Consider the following 25,347-nt stretch of genomic DNA (forward strand, 5'->3'; position numbering starts at 1 on the left):
CAGTTGCAGTTAAACACAGGTGGTCTTTGTCTTTTAAGGTTAGGGGTTGATACATTATTTTCACTGATATTTAATCACGTAACTCGCAGAGGGCCATCACAGTGTGTGATTGTTGGAGACGAGAGCAGCGAACAGATGCTTCTGATCACTGCTGTATTAAATCTCAGTCATAGAGACAGCTCACCCTTCATCCAGGTAGGAGGGAGTAAGAAGGCAAGGAGAAGAGACAGTCGCAGCACATATCTGGATAAGAATCTACACTAATAAACGGAAACAAAAGGCCATAATCCTGCTTGTATTCGCCCTCCAGGTCTTCCTCCCTGTGTCATATGTTTTCAATTCAGCGTTAGATAACAGGCGGGGGAGAAGAGGCGACGGACAAGTTAAAATAATTCAAGCAAGAGTTTAGAAGTCACAGAGAGAAAAGAGGGGGATTGTTTTAAAATGAGCGCCAAATGAAAGGGCGTCAGGGTCATGGTGCCAGTATGCACGCCTCCTTAATTCTCCTCAGATGCTGTCGAGACTGGAGCCTCACTTTCCTTATTAATCTGTTTAAATGCTTTAATTAATAGCAGAGCGCAGACTGCAGAGCTGGCGCAGGGGAGGAAGGACACAGCGAGGCGCTGCAACCACAAGTGACGACTGCTTCCTCTGTCTGTATCGCACTCATTTGTTTTACAATGTTGCAGGGAGATGAGGAGTCAGCTGTTTTCTCGTGAACACGCGTCGTCATTTTTATGCTGTAGAGCTCGACTGTGTTTCACTGTTGTGGGTAAAATGGCAAGTTAGCCTCTATCAGCCCTGCTCATCTCTATTTTGGTTTCTTAAGGGGTGAGAAATACCCTCATATATGTTCTCGAACGCTACATTTATTGAAGTTTTACCCTTTAATAACTTACAAGGCTCTTTTGAAGCAGCCCTGGCTCCGAAACCAATTAGATTTGCAGTGCGTAACCAAGAAACATACAAGTAAACTTGACAAACCCCTGCTGCTTTCTGAGCCTCTCTTTAATATTTTGTTGCTTTAACCTCATCAGGCTTGGCTGAACCGAAGGTGTGTCGTGAATTATGGGTACACAGACTGCGTCAGCAATGCCAGAGCTCCTGAGCAGTGGACAGACGAGCTGCCAGAGGCAGGAGTTGCACAATTTTGACAGTCAGTATGGCTTCAGGTGATGTTTAGATCAAAGTCTGAGAAGCTTAGTTCTTTTTTTGATTTTATTTCTCACATGCAACGCTCTTTGACACATCTGAAAATAATCCAAGCAAACTCTTCAGCTTGTCAGTTGATTATTATTATCATTGGCTAAAAGGCTCTGCAGGAAACACTATCCAAATCCCCACAGTGCGCAGCAGTGTTGTTTATGAATCTGTCGACAGCCAAGTGAAACAGCCTCTTCCACCAAACACGACAGGAATCCACACAATAGAGACAGAAGATGAACCCAGTTCCTGCACAGATTGGGTTTTTGTTCACATACCGATCTCAAGCTCTCAATATCTGCATCATGGAGCATCACCACAGGAACGAGGAAGTGGATAAATGGGACAGAGAAAAGTGAGGGTCCAGAGGGGTTACATGTTTTCCTCCTGTCACACATTCTGGCTTATCAATGACAGCAGCTCTGGACTGTGTTAACGTGGTGTCAGCACAGGCTTTGTTCTCAGGATGGTCCTGCTGAGGATGAATGAGGCAGAGAAAGAATGAGAACTAAAGATAGAATGAAAGAAGCAAAGAAATAAACTGATAGATGAGACACCTGGAAAACTTAAAAGAGCTAATGTCTCTCACAGTTTCATGTAGAAATGGATAATCTTATCTACCTCTGGCTTTGGGATTATCATCTTTAAACTCAAGCAGATTTGACAGAGAAATACTAAAATGCAAGTTGTTACTGTCCCAAAACAATTTGATTTGAATGCTGCATAAATTCCATCCTATTTACTGATCATTTCTCCCATGAAGCATTCAATGATTTTGTAATCATATGTCAGAAATGTAAGCAGTAAAAATATATATTTAAACTGCATGTAACTTTGCTTTCATACTACCAACTACATCACGTGGAATCCTTCACACATGAAGTCTGCTTTTTTGTCAGAGGTAGCTCAGCTATCATCACCTGGCCTATTAGGCTTCAGAACAACTGAGCCATCTCTTAGAAGACTGAGAAAACTCCATACACTGATTAAAATGTTGATGAATATTCCAAAAATATATTTACTGAAGAATATTTTGGGCCTGGAAGCTCTATTTCCAGTTTTCCCCAGGAAGTTTAGACCCTTGTTTTATATCTAAAGAGATTAACTGCCAATGATAAATTCATAGCATACAGTTTACTGATTAATCTCTATGATTGGGATGTAAGGATGACCAAAGACTTTTCACTGGAATACCATGTGTGACACTAAACAACCTTTCCTCAGAGTTCCTACTATCAGAGTTGCTCAATAATGACCAAATTTAGTCATGATCCTGAGAGGAGGCGCATGGCAGTACTGAGCTTCAACTCGACCCTGAACAAAACAAATCCATCTCTTAGTTGATGAAGCAGACTGTTTGTTTCCTTGTAACAAGGAGGAGACACGCAGCGTTCACTGCCCCTAATTATTTGTGGCCTGGATGGGAATGACCGTCAGACCCCAGCCGAGAAAGCCTTGAGGTGAACGTAAATTCAACAGAGGAATTAAAACATCAACAAGGAGAATGAAGTTGTTAAATGTTCAAGAGAAGTGTTGAAATGGAGGAATTTTGCAATCATTATTTCTTTATTCTCTTATTTCACCCTCCTCGCACATGGCTCCAGGATAAATGGAGAAAAGTCCGGATAAAAACACATCAACTAGAAAGGCAGAATCTTTTTGGTGATCTGGGAGGAATCTGTTGAACTTGACACCACATAGTTATCATCTTACGGTCATGCTAACATGAGTGCACTCATCTCTATTTAAAAATAACACATTCACTGGTGTGAAACATAGCAAACACCTCTCTAGGGAGAGCATACAGGAGAGTCTGGCTCGTTACGTACTTGTTAAATCCTAAGAAATGACAGTAATAAGTCTGTAAATCATTTACCACATGCATGTATTTTAGAACATTTTCCTATGTTAAGAGATGTTTGAAATAATGCAAAAGGCCCGGTTTGCATTCCTCGGAGAAACTCATTTTGTTTTTACAGAATGCTTTTACTTGAATAGTTCCCAGCACACTTCCACTATACTCAGTCATACTCAGTTATATAGGGTTTTATTAAGTTAAAACTTATGAAGAATGGCCGGGCTTTGACAGCAGGAAGATGTGGCCAACACGTTGCAACACCTAGTGTGAAAGCCGCACCGACAGGGGTGGGACGGACATGTGCAGCATGCACACACACACAACACGCAGCCAGTCGGAAACTGGCTTGTGGGAGATCATTCTCACTGAGTGGGAATCAATTGTTGCAGTGCCAGGTGTGTTTGTGTGGCTGACTGCCCAGGATTGAGCCAGGTGTGGCAAGCTTATATACTTTTGGGTAGCAGCACTCTGTGCTGACTCATTCTGTCAGGGTATTGGACATAATTGTGATAAAGTTATCCTTAAAAGATAACCACTAAAATTGCCGTTGATAAATAGGGAGAGAGGGAAGAAACAAAAAAATAATGTTAATTAGCTATAATCCAAAAGCTCCTATTCTAAATATAACTTTGAAACTAAACCTCCACCCCCATGCAGCTGACTACAAACTAAAAGAACTTGGGAGAATGAGAAAACTCCTAAAATACAATGCAAAAGCCACTAGGCTGTTATGAAGAGAAACCAAAATCGCTGAGTAAGGGCACTCAGCACTGACATGCAAGTATCTTCCAAGTGACTGGTGACTCTGCTGAACCCAGAGAGGTGCTCTCAGTAGCTCTGATTGTGGGATAATGAGTCAGCACAGAGGGCTGCTACCCAAGAGTCTATGAGCTTGCCACACCTTGCCCCAACCAGGGGAAGTCAGCCGCACACACACCTGGAACTACACTGATTCACTCTCAGTTTGATCAGACTGATCTCTGTCTCAGTCTCATTTCAGTTTAAAAAACTCAAAGAAAGGACAAGTCATAAGTCACCTGTATCTTGTGATATCAAATGTTTATGGTTCCCTTATTTCCTTTTTAGTCCATAACAAGTTCCTTTTTTCTGTGGATAAGTTAATGATGTTACATTCAATCTACCCAAAGTTCCTTATTTTTTCTTTCAGAATAAAAGCAGGTACAATTACCCTTTGTTTAAAATGTTATAAACAAAGTTTTAAATGCAGTAGAGGACATTCAAAATGAGACAAAAGGGTAGATTAATCGCAATGGGCTGGCTATAGATTTTCTGAGATTAATGGAATCAAAACATTTATGGTTTAACAGTCTTAGTTATCCAATATTTTTGTGGGGTTTCAGATACTCTGGATATTCAAATATATATTAAAAGGTTTTTATGATATATTCACTTTAATATTGCGGTGTTACCAAAGTTAGTTCCATTTTTCCTGGGTAGTATCCAAAATGTTTTGAATAATGTTGTCTTCCTAATATTTTTTCTTGTTTAGGGAAATATCACAAACGCCTGATGAAAATAAGTCAAAGTAGTCCTGTCCCGGCATTTGCAGCTGGACTAGACCCCAGTCTTGAAAAAGACAGTCTGATTAGTTCCTCACCACCATTGTGGTTGACAAGCTGGTATCATAAGTCACGCCCCTTCTTCATTTGGATTGGTCAATGAAGGAGAACTGACATTGGTTAATGGCGTGTTGTTCCTTGTGAGCGCAGTGACAAAAAACAGCTGACACTGAGGGTCTTTTGCCCCTTGGGACATGGATTTTTAAAACGCTGGACTACATTGTTTTGTTTTGAAATCAAAAATTAGTGCTTCTAGCACACACACAAAAAAAACAGCAGCTACAGACACAGGCCCTTATTCCCTTGATGACCCCTATACCCTGTTCTTACATGAGTGATTATTTTGCATAAACCTCAGTGCTTAAATCTTTATCTACCCAAGAAATTTGGGCTGACCAAACTGTCGCTGCTGTCAATGTTAACATGTGGTAAATGTTAAAATTTTTCTGTTGGGGTAGGATTAGGACGAGATTGTGGTTTGGGCAACAAAAACTTGTCAGTGTTGTTCACACTGTTGTTTCACACTGGATGTTACATGCCACAGCCAATAACACAGTGTTTGCTGCCTTGTGAAAAAACATGGAAAATAAATGTTCTTGTACATCAGTACTATGGATGACACTTGCGGACCGTTTCAGTCAAAGCTCAGACAGTAATCACAATCTGGGTTTGTTTTGGACCTACATTAGAACTGACATTTGTTAATGTTGTGCCAGCAGACACATGAAAGCAGCCTCACACCTGACACTGACCTTCTGTTTGCTCTGAGGTTGTAATTTGCACCTTAATGATTTTAAGAGCAAATCTGTTTTACCAGGGAAAGGAATTCCGCCAAATCATCCAACATGTTACATAATTTTCTTATAAAGACTCCCTTTCCTCAAACTGGAGAAATCTAACCCTGTCAGCACCAATTACCACAGCAGACTGTCTGCTTTTCCACGGAGTGTCTGCATCCGGCTTCTTGTTTCTCAATGTTTCTGTGGAAAAGATCAAATTTCAAGTTGCTTTACAGGAATTCAGGCTGTGCTTCGTACTAGTTATGAGCAGAGTGAAGATGCTGTACATTTGTTTATAGAGCCGTGTAACTTTCACTGACTTAGGATACAGAGAGATGGGACACTACCCCCAATAGACACAATTATAAACATGATCACATACAGTAAGCTTTATCAGTGCAAAGTGATTTACAGCACACTAGTATCATAAGTTGCCCTGGTTTGATATGACGATAATAAAAGCCAAAAATCAGTTAAGAGCAGTGATCTAGTTTTGTGTAGATCCTGTAAAAGTTAACTGTGTTTTTACAGATGATTACAAAACTCCAACATCTAAATGGGACCAGCTGCAGCTCCTCAGCCTCAAGGAGATTTACTCTTACTTTTGCTGACTACTAAATTGTCAAATTCATGCCACTGGTGTTTTATTTTTAGTACAAATAAAGCTTATTCCAGTCTCACAGTCACACTGGAAAAGAGACATTCCACAAGTGCTGTTAAAGAGTACAGCAGCACTGTGACATATTACTGCTTGAGTATCCCTCTGCCTCAGGCCTTTTAATCATTGTCAAATAAGTATTGATACATAACATACAAATAAAGCAGTCATTAAGGGACTTTTTTCAGTGGTTGCACCATGAAATTAAACAGACATGGATTCAAGCATGACAAATGCAAAATTGTAAGTGAAGAAGATTCTTTTGTGCTTTTTGGCAACAGACTGAGTAATTTAGTGATTTAAATTATTAAACAAAGAAGCCCAGACTAATAGAAGCAGAATCACAGCAGCGCTGATATTCAGTATATTAGCATTCCTTGCATGTTTGTCTGTGTCTTGTTAGCAGCTTTTTTTTTTCTTTTTTTTTTTGGTAGGAAAAGCTGCCTCTTTGATCCAGATTGAAAGTGTACACAACTTCTTAATGTATTGTCTTATAATCTTAGCACAAAAAGTAAAGAAATTTGTGTTTGGTAGACGTCTTGGCAATAAATCTAATACCGTTAGAAAGCCTGCTTATTTTCCATTCAAATGGTGCCACGTTTGTAAGGATCATGTATTTTTGGGATGAGCAGTAGAGCTGAGTATGTGGGTTGTGCTCATGAAAAACTTGCCCAATCTTCTCTGCCAATGCCAAACAGCTTAATTTGCAGCTGCTATTGACTCTTGTTTTGTGCTTTTGGTATCCCCAGGTGCTGACAGTCAGGTGCATTTTGATTCATCTGACCACAGAACAGTTTTCCATTTTGCCTCAGTCCATTTTGAGTGAGCTTTGGCCCAGAGAAGATACAGAAACATTTTCCTGAAATGTTCTCTGGACATAGTTTTTTGCAGATTCTCTAAAATGCTCCTTTTAGAGCCATCAATGTTACTGACGTGTTGATTGGTAACCTGGTTAGTTGCAAAATGCTCCTCCAGCTGTTTTTCATAGGTACTACGTACTTTCCAGTCTTTTGCTGCCCTGTTCCTACTATTTTGAGATGAGTAGCTGTCATCAAATTCAAAATGAGCTAACATTTTTATAAAAATGGTAAAATGTCTCAGTTTTGATATCTGATGTGTTGTTTATGTCTTATTGTAAATAACATATGGGTTTATAAGATTGGCAAATCAGTTCATTCTGTCTTTGGCACTATCTTGGGGTAGCTGTAGCAACTAATGCTCAGATTCCATGACACTTCATGGTTTATTACTGAAAGTTGAGGTGAGCTTATTTTTAGTTTAACCTATAAATAAATTTAAGATTGTCAGAGACTTTTTTCCCAACATACTTGATCACTTTGATGCTCTAGTTTCTTGTTCTGATCTCTTTCCAGATCACTTCTATGAGAACATTGTTAATATTAAAATGAAAACGATGGCTAAACCTATGAAAATAAAACCCCAGCTGTTATAAACCCAGGTAATCCTTTATAAAGGAAATATGAGGTGAAATAAGGAGACAAATAAAGTCTTAGTGGAGGTCCAGTCATTGAAAAAATTGGCAGCTCACCAAAAATACCCAGACAGGATTTTTTTTTTCTGCTGGTTTTAAAGGAGCTCAGTGTCTGAGCCGCCTTCAGGTGTTTTCGGACAGTCTTTGGTGTTTGAAGTTTCTGCTTTGGTCCGTGTAGAAATCCATGTCACATCCTCCCTCAGCGTCACATCTCACCCGCGCTCCACCCACCCTCCTCTCATTAAACGACACATATAGGTCTGTAAAAGAGCTTTAATTGATGACTACTGCTGTCCTGTTTATAGGTCAGGGTTGCTGTAAAAAAACACGACTTGTGTTATAAACTAAGGCCATTCTGTGTGTGCGTATAAAAAAGAGACAGAGATGAAGGAGCTCGGAGGCAGAGAGGCTATAAATCAGGCCTAATAGGAGCCTCCTCAGCAGGAACGCATGAAAAAGAAGGGAGCCGTGAAACAGCCAGTGGTGCGAAGCAGAACCTCGCTGTGTCACTCCTCCTTCATCCATTCTCACCTTCACTTTTCACTCCATTGCTCTGTCAATTTCTCTTTTATTTCCCTCTTGTCCTCCATGGCTGGGTTTGTCCCTTTCCTCTGCATCTTGTAGAGAATCTACCTCAAAACCCTGGACGGTGTCACCTGGCGTAAAATAGGTCATTATGGAGTTGTTAGAGGCAGAACACAATCTCTTTCTTGTTAATTTACCTTTCTCTCCCACCTGATTCCTAGTTCAATGGTTTAAGGGTTGAACAATGGAGACATGAACATATTCATAGCTTTCAGTCATGTGACAGTGCAAACCAGGTGGGAAAAAAAGGCTAGGAGGGTGGCAGCTACCACTGAACACTACATGGTGCTGTAGCCCTGGCATTTTTTCTCTTTCTCTTTAAAATGAAAGTTGTTTACATCACCTGCAACCACAGAAAAACTGATATATGAATTAAAACAGAAAGTTTGGATGGCAAAACCAGTCAAAAGCCTAGCTGCTGCATTCTGGACCAGTTCGAGGCAGGATAGTGATCTTTAAGTGATGCCAGAAGAGAGGGAGTTTAGTTGTTTACCTATAAGAAACTTTGGGCCATCCAACATTTAATTTCTCTAAGACAGTTAAAAACAGCAGCTTGCCTAAAAGGATCAAGGTATATCTGCGTGTCATCAGCATAAAAATGGAAAACGAGATCATGACTCTGAATGATAAAAGTAAAAGTGTTTGACCTACATTTTTATGCCTTAAAACGTCAAAGATTTTAATAACAACATAGCAAAAACATTGCAAAAATGCTCGTGCCCTGACCTCAGCAGGTAATTCGGCTATCTGGAGTTTTCTTTCTCATATCTGCAGAAGTATAACTCAGGCTTATGTCCTCATGAGTTTGTGCATTCAGTTGAGAAACAACCGTCTTTCATACAAAACATTTTCAATAAAACTGTTTAGAACTCAAGGTGGCAACCAAGACTTCTAATTTCTCTATTGTTTACAGCAGTCAGAAGCCTTTCTTGCTCTTTAAGGGAGTGGTTTCATGAGTAGGTGATGTCACGGGACAGCTATGAATACTCTCTCATGTTAACCTCTAAGCCCCAGCATATGAGGACATTACACATTGGCTTTCCTACAACAATGCGATCATTTCTACTATTAGAATTTTTGAGATTTTTGTCCGGAATATCCATTTATGTGTCGGTAATTTGCTTGAAATGTTGGGATACATTGCTTTTTGAATATTCTGGGGAATTCGCTTGGAAATTAGCAAGTATTTTCATTAAACTGTAGGGGATATCTTGGTACATTTTGGACAGTTTCATTGGAAGAATTTGGTTAAATTTGCTCTCATTTTCTGGCATTTTTATGGGAAATTGAGAAATTTATTTGTACATTTTTGGGAATCGGGGACTTTGGAGGTAGAGGTTGCTTTTTGAACTTTTTAGGAAATTTCATAGAAATTTTAGGGAATTTATTCAGATGTTTGGATGTTTCTGTCGTTTTCATGGAATTTTGGAGAATGCATTGGTAATTTTTTTCAGGATTTGCAACGAAATTTTAGAGTAATCTTGGATATTTGGAGAGTTTGCTTGAAAATGGTCATGAATTTGCATGGATTTTTAGGGGGAATGATAAAGCTTCACAAAAAGATTTGATGATAATCTGAAGGAATTTAGTGATACTTTTTAGTTTTTTTATTTTGGAGAGGAAATTTTCCCAAGAAATTCCTGTGCAAAAACCTGAAGTTTTAACTTATGAGACCCTACTCATCCCAAATAATTAGGGAAAAAAATTTAAAATGCTTTCCAAACAAAAGCTCAGGTCTCAGGAGGGTATACTAACAGCTGTGTATTCCTGTTTGTTGTTTCTTATAATGAATTAGCTTACCAACCAATACAAAAATTGAACTCCATGTCCACAAATTCCCCGTGGTAATTAGTGTAGTGCACATTTTATCCAGGGAAAGTTTAGAAAGCTTTAAATGCCAGTATTAGATACCTCCCAAATAATTGTAGGATGTATGAAAGCGCATTCACACAGTTTCGTATCATTTGCCACAGAAACATCGAAAGAGCTAATGCTAGCAAATGCCAGTGTAACAGTTTGAAACGTGACCCTGTTTACTCGTGATTTTCAGTACTTGTGTATATCTGATGGGCATATTTTGAAATTAATGAAAAAGAAGACTTGATAGGAAGTAGGCAACTGATATAAAGCTTTGTATAAGATTTTTATTGTACAGTATATATTGTATTGTTTTGTGGTGAAAAAGTTGTACACAGGCATTGTCTTTATCGCTGCCTGCTCATGTGCCGTGACTCTCTGCACTTAAAAAAATCTGTACTTCTTGGTGCTTCCATTTCTCTCTCACACGTAATTAAAACTGACGGATGTGCCCATGGGGATTTAAGGTGGAGTTCATTTCTCTTTTAGCGTCCTAAATGCATTTCTCTAACGTCTCTTTCAAGGCCTTTGCCCTTCCTCAGATCCAGCATGTTTGTCCCTCTCTGTGACCCCATCCGTCTCTGGATATTTTCACCGATTCTCTTCAGCGCTCTCTCAGCTCCCTCCTACTCCCTTTCACTTTCCAATCCTCCCATCTCTATGTATGCGTGTGAGCTGTTGACTAAGATCCCTTCATTTGGTGGGAGGTGATGAAGAGGGACACACGCAACGTCAAAGGTCACAGGCTGAGGGAAGAGGAAGTCAGCAGCTGCCAGCTTTTAAAAAAGAAGCATCTGTCTCTCTTTCTCTGTGACCCAACAATCAACCCTTTTTCAGCTTCCTCACTTCTAGAAAATGCCATGCTTCAGTGGGAATCACTGTCATGTTCTCACTCTTAGTTCATAAACTCAGTGACAAGTGCCCATCAGTGTAAACTTTCCTCATTCATACACTTTCACACACTTCAGGCTGTGCCATCTGGAGCAATTTGGGGTTCAGTGTCTTGCCCAAGGACGTTTCTAACATGTTGGGTTGAACCGCCAACCTTCTGATAAAAAAGTACTGACTCCACCACTGAACCACAGCAACCCCACTCCCAGGGATTAGCGCCTGCTTCATATGCACAAAACCCCAGTATACACATACATGAAGAAACCGTCAAAGAAAAACCCATCCTGGATTGGCCTGAGCCCTGTCAGTGAATCTGTTAGCACAAAAAATAGCCTTGAACTGTCAATCCCACAGGGACACATCAAATCTGAGACTACTGTGGGAACAGCAGAGTGTGTGGTGGATTGCAGTCCATGTGGATGCATCTTTCAAATCACAGGAGTGAAATCTTTGAGGAATTTGGTGAAAAATCGACTTAATGAAAACATACGTTTCCTTTTAAACATGTTGACGTTAACAGTCTGAGCTTTCTGCTACGTTGCCTCTAGTGTACTGAGGTCATAACCAAAGTCTTTTATCGCATTATTCCTCCACTCTCTGACATCTGTAATCAGGCACACCAGATTGGGGACAGAGCGTGTGTTTGTACAGTTGTTTAGCGGTTTGCCTCACTCTTTGGTCCAATCCCAGTGTTCCCAAAGTCTGTAATGAGTGAGCAGTACATTCTCTGTCTGTCCTTGGGAATCCATACGATGCATCTAGCAATTTGAGGTGAAGTCATTCTCCTTTGGGAGAAGGATTGAATAATAAGCAGGATAACAGCGATTGAAGAGCCACTGAACTTCCTCAGCTTCCTCTCCAAAGACTGCCTTGCATCACATCGCAAAATTTCCACGTTCTTCGGATTGAGCGATCCTTGGGGGTCTGTTCCCCCCCCAGATTGAGGCTGTGTAGGTGGACAGCTGTGCAGCAGTCTGCCCCCCCCCCCATTCTCTCTGTACGATACAGCTGGAGAGCAGATAGGACTTCAATGAGACTCTGCTGATGTGATTTAGATCCTCCTGACAGTCCTTGGGGATGGGATTCCCATCTTTTTATCTCTTCATACGACACATGTATGGAGGATGGGAAATCCATTCAACCTTTACCGGTGCAAACACAGACACTGTGCACATCTTGATATTAGCAAAATGGAGACTCAAGCAGAGGACAGACTAAACCAGGTGACAGATCTCTGGGATTTTTCCCTGTGATTTTGAAACATGATGCTGACAGCTTATGTTTCAAAATGAGTAGTGCAGACTAGAAGTGTTATGATACCATTTTCCCTGTTGGATTCCAAAAAGCCAACTTGACTTTTGCCAGTTACAAAAACCCCCTGAATTACTGGGCCGTACAGATGTATACATAATATTGGCTTAAAGCAGACACTGCAAACATTTTGACTACTGTCACATTTTCTGCCAGTTCTGAAATTTAAATTTATTCATTTCAGTGCAGCTCTGCAGGAGGAACTTCAGACTAAATAAGACAGAGGCACTAATGCTCAGCAAGAGACAATTAACCCTGACCAAGAAGACAGGTTCAGAACAAGTGTGTACATGGGCATCGATTGGATTAACAATCGACATGATCCATCCTTCTCATTTGGAATGAAATTACATTCTGAATGGAACATTTTTAGCCCATCCCATCACCATCTCAAATTATTGGAAATTTTGTGGAAAAGTACAAATTGCAAAGGTTTCCTGAGCCTTCATTCTCTCACTCTGGTTCAGTTCACACAACCGCAATCATGAAGAAAACTGCTGACTTGACTATTGTCCAGCAGACTGTCATTGACACCCTTCACAAGGAGGGTAAGCCACAGAAGGTCCTTGCTGAAAAGGCAGGCTGTTCTCAGAGGCTGTATCAAAACATATTCATGGAAAGTTGACTAGAATGGAAAAGTCAGGGATGAGCTCAGCCTTCAGAAGATTGTCAAACAAAACAGATTCGAGAACTTAGGGGAGCTTCACAATGAGTGGACTGAGGCTGGAGTCAGTGGAACAAGAGCCAGCACACACAGACGGGTCAAGGAAATTGACAAATGTTGTGTTCTTATAGGTCATTTCCTGTAGCCAGTTTTAAAGAAAGGGATTATCTTCAATATTAGAGATAGGTAAAATGTTTCCCCTGAAATTATCATTCCATTTTGTATTGTCTTTTGTTGTTGGTAGGGTAGATTTCATCTAATTTGCTGTCACAGTTGTACACTTAAGAAAATCATACAAATATATGATGAGAAGTATGTAGAAAGATCAGTATGAAAGTAACCTTGCAAAGCAGATTGATTGACCAGATTTTATATCATCAGGTGTGTCCATGGCTTCAAGCTGAAATGGTTTTCCTGGCCAGAGAATGACTGGACCAATCAGCATCATCTAAGGAGAAAGAATTGGCAGCTACATGGTATTGACTTTTTGCTGTGTTTTATGTAGTTCACTCCTCAGAGATGGTTTACACCTACTACATCACTGTTCTGTTGCTCTGATTGGCCTGTAATGTACATGACATTCATCCAATCGCCTCCTGAGTTATGTTTTTTTTTTTTTACTTCTACTTTTCCCAGACACTCTGACGGGATGTTGCCCAGGTTGATGTAAAATATATCCCATCCCACTTATTCGTGAAACAGTCTATTTGGTGTGTCAGGCGAGTATAAATGTCCTTAAGTGCACTGTTCATTACTTTGGGCAGGATGCATTGTTGTTTAATATCATTACAGTTTAACCTTAAACCACTAAGCCATTGCTTCACTATCACAGTAGTGGCAGACATAGTATATTTTCATATTGTATTGTCTTGGGATGGATGAAAAAGACAAATTTTGTTGTTGCACAAATTATGATACCATAATCACTGGTGCCAGGCCAAAACCTTGTATCGCATTTTTTCATGCTTTTAATTTAATTTAATTTTTTATAAATTGGCACTATTGGTCACCCTTTTTCATCTTTCAGTGGGTTTTTAACCAATTTTAACACAGTAAAAGTGTTTAAAAGTTGCTGCCTTTGTCCATTCAGTGTTGAGTTAATTGAAAAATACAGCATTTTTCATTCCTGAAAAATGATGGTTTTGGCCAGATATGTACCATGATAAAGTAACCAGTGGTGGACTGGTTGGCTAACTCACTGATGCTGTACAATGCTTTTCAGGCTGTATTTGACCTACCAGTCAATGAAATTAATCGGTTACTGGTGCTTTATTCTACTAGGACACCTGTTCTGAAAAATGCAACTGAATTTACATCTTAGTTTGTTACCTTGATGCTAACACAAAATGGAATATGCTGTTATTAACAGAGAGAGGTGCATGATTGTGGTTATTTTGACTATGTTAGGTGAAATTGATTGATTCCTAGAGAAGTCTAGCAATCTCTACAGTCCATAATGCTACAACTGTGTCATTGGGTAAAGCCACTGGGCTGAATTAGTTTAGTCTAAATGATCAGCAAATAGAGAAGGCATGCCAAGATACCTGTCACAAATGTACATTGCTGAAATGAATGGCGGAGGGTGCTACTAGGTTTGGGCTAGAGAGGCCCATTTAGAAAGTTAGCGTGTTTCTCAAACAAATTTATGGTTCTAGAAAGGGTTGGTCTCACCCCTTTATACAAGCTGACAGAATTTGCCCCAACTTTGAACAAAAAAGTTCTTGTTCTAAGATAAAATGGCCATATTGTTCATCATGTTTCAGACCCATATTCTCAAATTCATAGAGGTTCTCAGCACAGTGACTCTGCTTCTGTGTTGGATTGCTATGTGGTATGATATGAACTCAGAGATTCCCTTTTGGGGTCTTGAGTCCTTGGGAACTTTGGCCATATGGTGCAGTTGGACTGAAGTGCTGAATAGTAGATAGATGCTTGTACTCTCTTTGCTATAGTAGTTTGTAACTGTGGCAACTATTACTGCTAAGATCTAAAGGCCTATGGCTGAACGTAGAAGTGTTCAGTCAGTGGGAATAGAGCTGAATGTGTTTGACTCTGTGACACTTGTAGGTGTTTGTCTTAGTGGACATAAGAACCCTTCACATTCTTTACATCCATTTGCCGTGGTGTTTTAAACTATCCTGGTGGTCCAGATGAATTCTACTAAATAAAGGCAACTGGCTTAGAATAAATCTCTATACCCACTGTGTTTATGAAATGAAATATTCAAACTGGGCTCCAGTTCTTTCACGTCTCTGTCAAGGCTTTGCGTGAATGTATGTCTATTTTATGTGCCAGACTATACATTTTAATTATCCGTCTCCATCGTCTATTTGTGCACTTCAAATGTTCATGGGAAGTCTCAGATGAGAAGTGGAGAGGTTGCTTGCATGTGAACATTGTTTTCTTACTGAAATACCCAGAAATTTAAAACCCAACTTAACAACATTTCATGTGTGAGACGGCCTTTGACCACAAGCGGCCAGGCCTCCGTCCAGACTTAGCAGCTCATTCTCAATATTGCTGGACTTCCTCTGTCTCTTTTTTTTGGCTTTGAAGATGACGGACTGACAGAATTGGGTCACGGCATCCCAAGTATAAAAAGATCACACATGTATTTGTCACTTTATTTGTCTGCTTTGCACATTATGTCTATCGTGTCAGCTGTGGCCACTGTCTGCAAAAGACTCTAGCTATGCCTTAAATGTAGACCTCGTCTGTTGCACTGGAGGAAAATGAGTTTCTCAATACTCAATAACTAACAGATAATTAATTAACCGAAACACTATGAACCCAAAACCTCAAAAATATGCTTACATCACTTGGATGTTAAACTGAGGTTTGCAGTAAGAAAAGGCAAAATGTTCTATATTAAAAGCCCTCATATTTTGAGAAGTATAATATTTAACATATCCACATAAAATGTCTAATCTATCTAAAACTATTTATCATGAATTGGCACCATAAAAGGAAAGATGATTAGTTGAATGTGAAGCACAGTGTTATCCTGTGTATGAAAACTGGCTGCCAAGAAGTATCCCCACAGTATGATGCTGCCACCACTGTGCTTCATGGTGTGTTTGTGATGATGGACAGTGTTTGGCCAAACATAGCATCTTGTCCACAGTGTGTCCCAGATGTCTTTTGGCAAACTCTAGTGGAGATTTAAAATGAGTTTTCTTTAACAGTGGCTTTCACTTTGCCGATCTCCCATGAATCTTTGACTGATGAAGAACCTGGACGACAGTATTTTATTGGCCATGGCTGATTTATAAAATCAGTTAAAGGGTAGAACACCCAAGGGGATGGAAGCTTTTTATAGACACCGTAAATATAGCAGTAGAAATTGCATTCCGAGCCTTTTACGCTCTGATCAACATCCATTATTTGTGCTGCTTATCCTGGGTCAAATTTGTTTTATCCATTCTGCATTGGAGTCCTGTGGATGCCTCTTCAAGTGAGCATACATTCTGTAAATCCAAGGCAATTTGATCTTCAACTCACTGCAAGCATTAACAGAATGCTTCTAAATATAAGAAAAGCATAAAAGTTTGTAAATCTTTTTGTTGGACCTAAGATTTTCAATGATATATCCAGAATAACATGTTTTTATACTCAGGCCTCTTTGTAAACCACAAAATAGTACAAATGTGTCTATATTGAGAGATTTCTAACTGGATAATATCAGCTCTACACATAAATGATTTAAGTTCAAGATAACATATGGAAACCAGTACGAGTGCCGTGTGGGTTGATGTGTGTGTTTGTAAGCATGTGATTGTGGATTTCGTTGGTCTAAGCAGAAATTGTCCCACTAAGAAGAAAACCACTCTCTCTCTCAGTCTTTCTCTTTGTCATTGTGGTGGAGCAGACAGATGTTCTCTCCCTCTGGATCTCTTTTCATCGTCTCTGTCCCAATCTGTTTTTAGGCCTCGCTAATCGAACACAGCATCCCCCCAGAGATGGCAGAGATTCTCATCTGATAGGAACTCTGGCTCCTAGGCCTGACATGTCTGCCTGTTTAAATGACTGACTTCACAAGAGGAGAGAGGACTTTAGCAGATAACTGGACGACGTTGTTTGGTTTTGTCATTGTCTTTCCTTTTATTACTCCCTGTTTAACCCAGGGGGATTTTTCCACAATGAAAACATGGGCTGTGATTTCAGGGTAGCAACTTCAAGATACATTAGCTGAATAATCTAACACCAAAAGCAGTTTGTCTTTTCAAATTGCATCATGGGACATATAGGCTCCTGGTTTTAATAAGAAGAAGAAACCCCAGATTGAAAGAAGATATTTCTGATATTGCTGCTGTGATGTGGTTAACTGTCTATTGTGAGTCCAACAACATTATAGCAGTTCTTTTTGTAATCTTATACTGTTTTTGATCTCCACAAAATTGACCAAAACCAACAAGAAATTTCAGTTTCAGGTTTCCAACTAGTAGCCTATTGGCATTTTAACACAGACAAGCAGTCTGGTTTAGTTCAGTACAGACTGGTATGGTTTGGAAAGGCTGTGGCTGTCAGCTGGATGGCAATAGCCACGTAAGTCATGTATCATATTAGTTTCAAACAGTCTAGCCTGCTGAGTCACAGGAAGTGAAAGTGCACGTGTCTAGTTTCATCCATCAGTGTCTGAGGGGGTACCAACAGAAAGATGGCATTAGTAGGACAGTGTGGATTGGTTATTTTGTCAGCTTTTGACAATGCAAACACAAATAATATAATGCTGAACCAAACTAAACTTAAATTTTTGATTATACTTACAACTCCAATTCCAAAAGGGTTGGTACACTGAGTAGAATGTAAATAAAAATGAATACAATGATTTGCAAATCTCATAAACCCATATTTTATTCACAAAAGAACACAAACAACAAATCAGATGTTGAAACTTAGATATTTTACCATTTAATTGAGAAATATTTGCTCATTTTGATTTTCAATGGCAGCATCACATCTAATAAGTAGGGACAGGGCAACAAAAGGCTGGAAAAGTAATGAAAAAATGCTGGAGGAGAATTTTGCTACTAATAAGGTTAATTGGCAACAGGTGACTGGGTCTAAAAGGGGCATTTAAAGGAATACTTCAACATTTTGGCAAATTCGCCCATTGCCATAATACCTATAGTCTTAGTAATAGGTTCGTTACCTTTAGTTGTCGGTGCAATCTATTTTTAGATCGGCGCTGCCGAGTTCGGAGCTGCTATGCCAACTCAATGTAAGCAGACGGTATTTCTGGCTTTCCCTCATCAAACTCATCGAATACACAATCCAACAACTCCAAAACACTCTCGTGGACAAGTTGTGACCTGTACATTCACCACCACGCTATGAAATAACCATGGAACATTACAATACAGAGATATTTTAAAGCTAAATGCAAAGATGGAACTACACTCCAAACATGTCGCTGCACTGTGTCACTCCGCCCAGTGGTTTACTCAAGAAATAGTTCAGAGTATTTGCTTCATGTGTCGTATTGTATTATTATATACATTATATGTTATTTTATAGCGTGATAAATGTACAGGTCACAACTTGTCCACGAGAGTGTTTTGGAGTTGTTGGATTGTGTATTTGATGAGTTCGATGAGGGAAAGCTGGAATACCGTCTGCTTACATTGAGTTGGCACAGCAGCTCCGAACTTGGCAGCGCCGATCTAAAAATAGCTTGCACTGACAACTAAAGGTAATGAACCTATTACTAAGGCTATAGGAATTATGGCAATGGGTGAATTTGCCAAAATGTTGAAGTATCCCTTTAAGACAGGCAGAGTCTATATGAAGAAAAGATTGGCAGATTTCACCAATCTGCGAAAAACTGCATCTAAAAATTGTGGAAAATTTTTAGAAAAAATTATCCTCAATGTAAAATTGCAAAGATTTATATCCCACCATGCACAGCGCATAATATCAACAAAATGTTCAGAGAATCAGGAGGAATCTCTGTGCACAAGGGTCAAGACTAAAGGTCAGTATTGGATGCTTGCCATCTTTGGGCCCTCAGGCAACACTGCATTAAAAACAGGCACGGTTCTGTACTGGAAATCCCTGCATGTGCTTTGAAACACTTCCAGAAATCATTGTCTGTTAACATAGTTCCACAAATGCAAGTTAAAGCTGTATCATGCATAGAAGTCATTCCATTTGAAAGTGATTCAGAAACGCTGTCATCTTTTCTGGACAAACCTAATTTAAAGTGGACTGAGGCAAAATGGAAAACTGTTCTGTGGTCAGATGAATCAAAATTTGAAATTCTTTTTTGGAAACCGTGGACACTGAGTCCTGTTGACTTAATAAGAGAGGGACCGTCCAGTAGGTACTGGGCAACAAAAAGTTGGAAAGTAATTTGCACTAATGAAAGACTGCTGAACATGCATTTTGCAACTAATTTGGTTAATTGACAACAGGTCAGCTGCATTCCTGGATATAAAAAGAGAATTTTAGAGAGGTAGATGGGAAGAGATTTATCAGTCTGCAAAAAAAATTCTAAAATTTGAGGAACAATTTGGGAAAATTTTCCATAATACATAATGCCTTCTCTGGGCCAAAGCTCATTCAGAATGGACTGAGGCTAAATGGAAAACTGTTCTGTGGTCAGATGAAACTAATTTGAATTCCTTTTTGGAAACCATGGATGCCATGTCCTGCTGACTTAATAGGAGAGAGACCATCCAGCTTGTTATCAGCACACAGTTCAAGCCTGTATCTCTGATGGTACATGGCTGCATTAGTGTGTATGGCATGGGAAGCTTACACATCTGGAAAGGCACTATCACTGCTGGAAAGTATACACAGGTTTTCGGGCACTACATGCTCCCATCTAGACGTCTCTTTCAGGGAAGGCCTTGCATATTTCAGCAAGACAATTCTGAACCATATACCACATCCATCACAACAGCATGGCTTCCCGATAGAAGACTCTGGGTGCTGAACTGGCTCTTTCACCTTTAGAAAACCATTGGCACATAAATACTGAAAAATCTGCGAAAGAAGACCCAGGACTCTTGAGCAACAAGAATCTTCCATCAGACTAGAATGGGACAACAGTCCTCTCCCAAAATTCCAGCAACTGGTCTCCTCACTTCCAAGGTATTAAAAGGCTGTTGTTAAAAGAAGAGGGGGTGCTACACAATGGTTAACATGGCCCTGTTCCTACTTCTCTGAGAACTTTTGTTGCCCTCAAATTCAAAATGAGGTAACATTTTTTGTGAAATGGTAAAATGTCTCAGTTTCAACATTTGTTTTTTTCTGTTCTATTGTGAATAAGATATGGGTTTAATTATGATCATTGCATTACATTTTTATTTACATTTATATGGCGCCACAACTTCTTTGGAATTTGAGTTTTGCAAAAAAAGGTATCCTCTGATCACATAGACTCCCCTCTTCCTCTCTTTAGGTCATTCTTGCATACAGAGGTTCTTTTTAAACCAGCTGCTGTCTCTGCATTTGCTCAGCAAGTCCAGACACAGCAGGCTCTCTCTGCTTTACGGTCATCTGGTCCTCTGATGCCCCACTTCCTCTCCAAATGAAGGGTACACAGTTAAGATGGACCCAAAATGAGAAGAGCACAGGGTCCAAACACATTTAGTTTCAGCATGAGGTCTCAATTAATGGAGCAGTGATACTTTTTGAAGACTTTTCTCCAAGTTCACAATCCAGATTTTCATTTTCATGTCAGATTAATGACTCCTTCCCTCTATCCTAACTACATTCCCTTCACCATTAAACTTCTGTGTGTTCTGTGTACGTTCTCACCTGCCAGCGTGTGAAAACCTTCCAGGAATTGATATTTTATACTTTTTCAATACAATATTTCCACTGGCTAAATTATGATCTGCATAAAAAGTGACAAGCTTTCCTGTAAAACCTTAAACGAAGCTGTAAAACAGACTCCTGAGGATATGAAAAGAGGAGACTCTTCCAGCTTATGTAAGAAACCTCTTTTCGAGTTCAACAGGATGGAGACGCTGCACCGCCTGCTTTTGTTATCAAACGATCACTGAATGACTTTCTGATGTGGGTTACTGGGTGCGTTTCAGCTCCAGGAGCCGGTGTCTGCTTTACAGTCGGTTAACATCTCCTGGCTGAGGGAGGAAGGGGAGAGGGCGCTGGAGGAAGGAGGCGAGGCTGGCATTGGCTCAGCAGTGGAAATTCACACCTGGCCTCTGGCTTAGCGGCAACTAAATGAGTTGTGAGGAACATTAGTACTGTGGCTTCTCTGTTGCACCTACACTACAGAGCTGCTTGTAATCCAGCTGCTTGAATGTTTTTTGACACAGTTTACTTTAGCTTGAAGTTGTAAAATGAGACAAAATCCAAGCTTATTACTTACTTTTCCTGAGAGTTGTAAAGCTAACACTTATGGTGAATATCCTTTAAAGAAACAAGTATTTCTGCATTTTTTTTTTTTTTTTTTACATTTATCCTAAGTGTTTAAATGATGTGTGCGGGTGCTGGTTGGAAAATGACAATTTTCTCATTTAAAGGGCACAACACCAAATAAAAATGTCTCAAAAAGCTCACTGAGACTTTGTAGCATGTTAAGATCTGCAGTCAATAAGAAGAGTTTGCTTTTCCAATCAGTGCGAACCACATTTGGATCTGCTTGAAAAGGCTATGACATAAGTAAGAGTGCAACACTCCGGAAAGTAACGACACATGCTATCCCATGATAAATTAACTTTATTTGACACTAATGAAAGATTCTGTGTCAGTGTGTGTAGCAGTACTGTAACTAGTCACGGTTTGGAGAGATTTACTCATTACAGCATTCTTGTATGGATGGCTCAGACATGCATGTGTACAGAAAACCCAAGTTTATATGAAGAAGGATCAGAAAAATCAGATCATTAAATAAAAGAGCTAACTGCAATCTGTCCTTTCACATTTCTTCTGTTAGTCCTTAAGATAAAGAGAAGCAAGCAAGACAATGCGCCATTCATAATCTACTGGATTCATCTTAAAATTCACTACTTTACCATATCTTTCCCTCCAGTTAACAAAGGGTGTAAGTGACAATAAAACTGGTTTAGCTCAAGAAATTCCCATTTACAGATGCTGTAGCTCTTGAAGTAGTGGCCCCAGACAGTTTACTGCATGTCATCCCCCTTTCTCTGTTCTCAATATTTCTTGTCACCTTTAGCTTCATCATAAAGGCAAAATGAACCCAAGGCTGCAAGCAGCACTGAAGGGCCCTCGCACCCCGGTGTGACGCTATTGCTAGGTTTTGGCAACCTGTGCAGTGTACAGCAGCACAAAAGAGAGATAAGTATTATAAGAGAAGTAGACTGTCCCACAGTGAGATGTATCATGGATTTTGTCTACTGGTGAAAAGGAGATTGCATTTTAGTCATCTTGAGTTTTCATCATCAAAGATCTATTTTAAGCTAGTCTTAAGGCTCTGTTACACTTTCCATGTGGACGGCATGGAACTGACATAGAACTGACATGGACTTGTGGCACTACAACATCTGGCGCATTTATACCCAGTTTGATCCTAGTTGCAAACCGATATTCTCCAAAAGCTAGGGGGCAGTGTCTTTAAAAATCCTGTCTGTAGCATCTTTTAATTAAAGTTATTGAGGATTGATCATTGTTTACAATATGGAAAACCACGCAGAGCAGAATTTGTTTACTCACGTTGCTAAAACAAACAAGGTAAAGGAGATGGTCCGTTTGGGCCAACATTTGAGGCTGAAGTAAGGCGTGTAATGGAGAGTACGCCCACCTGAGGGCCCCATCGGGTGGGAAGGAGGATTGACACAATCCAGATCATGCTCTAGATGTCTTTGCACATTACCAAGGGCATGGGAAAATAATCTGATGGAAACAAAACAAAAACCACAGCTTTAGGGTGGAGTTATGGGTAGATGTGGTGCTTAAACATAGCCTAGGGTACTGTTAGGGCGGGTAGGAGGGTTGTCACAACCCCCTGGGTGTCGTGTGTATGTTCAAAGCACCTGAAAACTGTTGGTGGTTGCTGGGTGTATTACCAGGGGTGCAAAGGCCCGGACGAAAGAAATGCTGTTAAGCTTGACCTTGGCTGCTGAGCGACACACGTACATGTCAAATGTGTCCAAACTGACTCTGGTCGCCCTCCCTCCTCTCTTCAGCCTGGGGTTGTGGAACATCAGGAGCTGTGAAGAACCGTTAGCGCACTACATGCCTCAACCTCTGCACTGTACTGTACACCATTCTTCTTTTCCTGCTGTGTGTGATATTTCAAGCCTGTAATTTTTTCATCATCTGCTGTCTCTGAAATCCTCCAAGGAAGAATCATATAGATGTTTAGATTTCCTACACCTCTGTTGCTAAAAGATCTTCAAAAATCAGCCATCTTGACATCTGGTGCCTCTGCTTCTGTAACAATTTCAGAGATGTGCGTGGCCAGGTGAAAATTCACCGTACAATCACATTTGAAGCACCGACACTCGCGACTTCATAGATGCATCAAGCAAAAAACAGGCTTTAATCTAGTCTTTCTCTTGGGAAAAAGGTAGTCAATGAGCATTTCCGGTCATAGTTTTAGTCGATGAAGTTAAAACCGCTCTGAGCCTCACTCTTGGACACTTCGTCTGCCAACTTGTGGTCACAAAAGCACCTTTTAGTTAACAGTATACATTCAAGATAGCCACTATTCTAACCAAAATGCTCTCCAGCTGTTTTCAACACAAAACTAGCCAAGGTACAAAAATTCATCAAATTTTTTTGTTTGAAACTTTGAAATTTGATAAGGCATGCAAATTTGAAAAGATTTATTAACATTAACAAGCTACAACACCTCTAAATCAGCAAGGCCTTGCATGAGGACATCGGGACTTTTAACCTGTGTAAAAACAAAGATTTTTGAAAGAAACCTACAGTTTGCAAGTAAAAAAACTGTCTTAAACAGTAAAATAAACCCACCGTCCACATATGAGGACAGCCATTTTTAAACAACTTGTTTCAATACAAAGTTTTGTTTTTGTACTATAAGTAGTAAAGATAAGGAGATATCAAAAATGCACACAAAATAAAAGCTTGTGTCTCAGGAGGTCCATGAAGTCCATCTTCCCTTTGGTGATTGTATGCTGGGTACAGAAGCACAGAGACATGCCCATGAGATAATTAGGGAATTTTCCTCTTTGGTCATGCTGGAATTTTTCAACTTAAAATGACAGCAATATGGCAGCTCTTAAGTTTAATTGCTCACGCAAACATGGTTTACTAAGTCATTTTGTTGTGACTCAGACATAGTTTTCAATCTCTGATCAGACATGATGGTAAAACTGTGAATGTGAGCTGTGCTTACATGAAAATTACAATGGCAGCAGTCATAGGAGAAATATTGGTTTGTGCTATTTGAAAAGTTCTCTTTAAAGTGGCTCTGATTCTTAGAAAATGAACACAAACAGAGGAAAATTACCCTAGCTTTGGGGAGCACTGATAAAGATTTTTTTTCCTGCAAAGTGCACCAGTAATCGCTTTGAATTATGGGAATTACCAGCAAAGCAAATTGCTTGTGTGAAAGTGCCCATATAACAGCTGATAAGAGCTGCTTTTGCCCCTGGAAATAACATAATTCAAATAATCATAATGAGAATTTGAGATCTAATTTACAATCTAAAAACATCAAAGACTTATGAGCTCACTGCAGATGCATATTACATCATTATACGTCTTCCAGGGAATTACATCGGGTTAAATCAGGTAATGTGTAATTTATGAGCAATCCCATGTGAGAGTGACCTTTAAAGCAGAGATAAGAGTGTGTGATGGATGCGGTCTTAGACTTTCACTCCTCTGCAGACGCAGTTTTGCACTGAGACGATTTTTATGGCGGTAGACTGATGTTGAATGAAGGAATGTTGGAGGACCTTCACATGAACCCCGTGTCTTTGAGCGTGTGCAGGTGATCAAAAAGGGTTTCTGGCTTAAGGTAGTCATAAAGCTTTCTGTGTTTGTTGCATTTGTGCTCATTCCCTGCTTGGAATAATTAAAAATCAGAGCTGGATTTGTCTTCTCTACTTCGCCTGTGAGATCATTTTGTCCTTTTTTTTGCCACTCTTTCCATCTCTCCCGTACATGTCCAGACATGAATATGATCAAAGTCTCCACATAAATCCATAAAGCTGTTTTTCACTCTGTCATGAAATGGCTTTTCGTTTCAGCCTAATTTTCTTTAAACATATTCCACCATCCAACATTTCCATCCAGCTGTCTCCTTCTTTCTCCCTGTGTGACACTACATACATTTATGGGAAAGTTTGGGCACATGTTTCTAACTTAAATACTTCTTTTCTCTCCAGCATGTCCACCCGGAACCTATAAACCAGAGGGAACACCAGGAGGCCTGAGCACCTGCCTGCCCTGCCCTGACCCTCACCACACCTCCCAGCTTGGCAGCACCTCCCTCACTGACTGCGTCTGCAAGTCGGGCTATCAGCAGATAGGGATGACCTGCCAGGGTGAGAAAAGCTCA

General features: G+C 39.9%; 1 protein-coding gene across 3 annotated transcripts in view; it reads left to right on the forward strand.

Moving 5' to 3' along the window:
• svep1 (sushi, von Willebrand factor type A, EGF and pentraxin domain containing 1) overlaps window positions 1–25,347 on the forward strand; it is a 160,987-nt gene that overhangs the window by 61,234 nt on the left and 74,406 nt on the right. For all 3 annotated transcript variants that reach the window (XM_041779332.1, XM_041779331.1, XM_041779333.1), the window contains one exon: window positions 25,175–25,333. In XM_041779332.1, the coding sequence (XP_041635266.1) occupies window positions 25,175–25,333 (159 nt within the window). The remainder of the gene's footprint in view (window positions 1–25,174; window positions 25,334–25,347) is intronic.

This window comes from Cheilinus undulatus, linkage group 22 (assembly GCF_018320785.1).
Source record: "Cheilinus undulatus linkage group 22, ASM1832078v1, whole genome shotgun sequence".
Taxonomy (NCBI): Eukaryota; Metazoa; Chordata; class Actinopteri; order Labriformes; family Labridae; genus Cheilinus; species Cheilinus undulatus.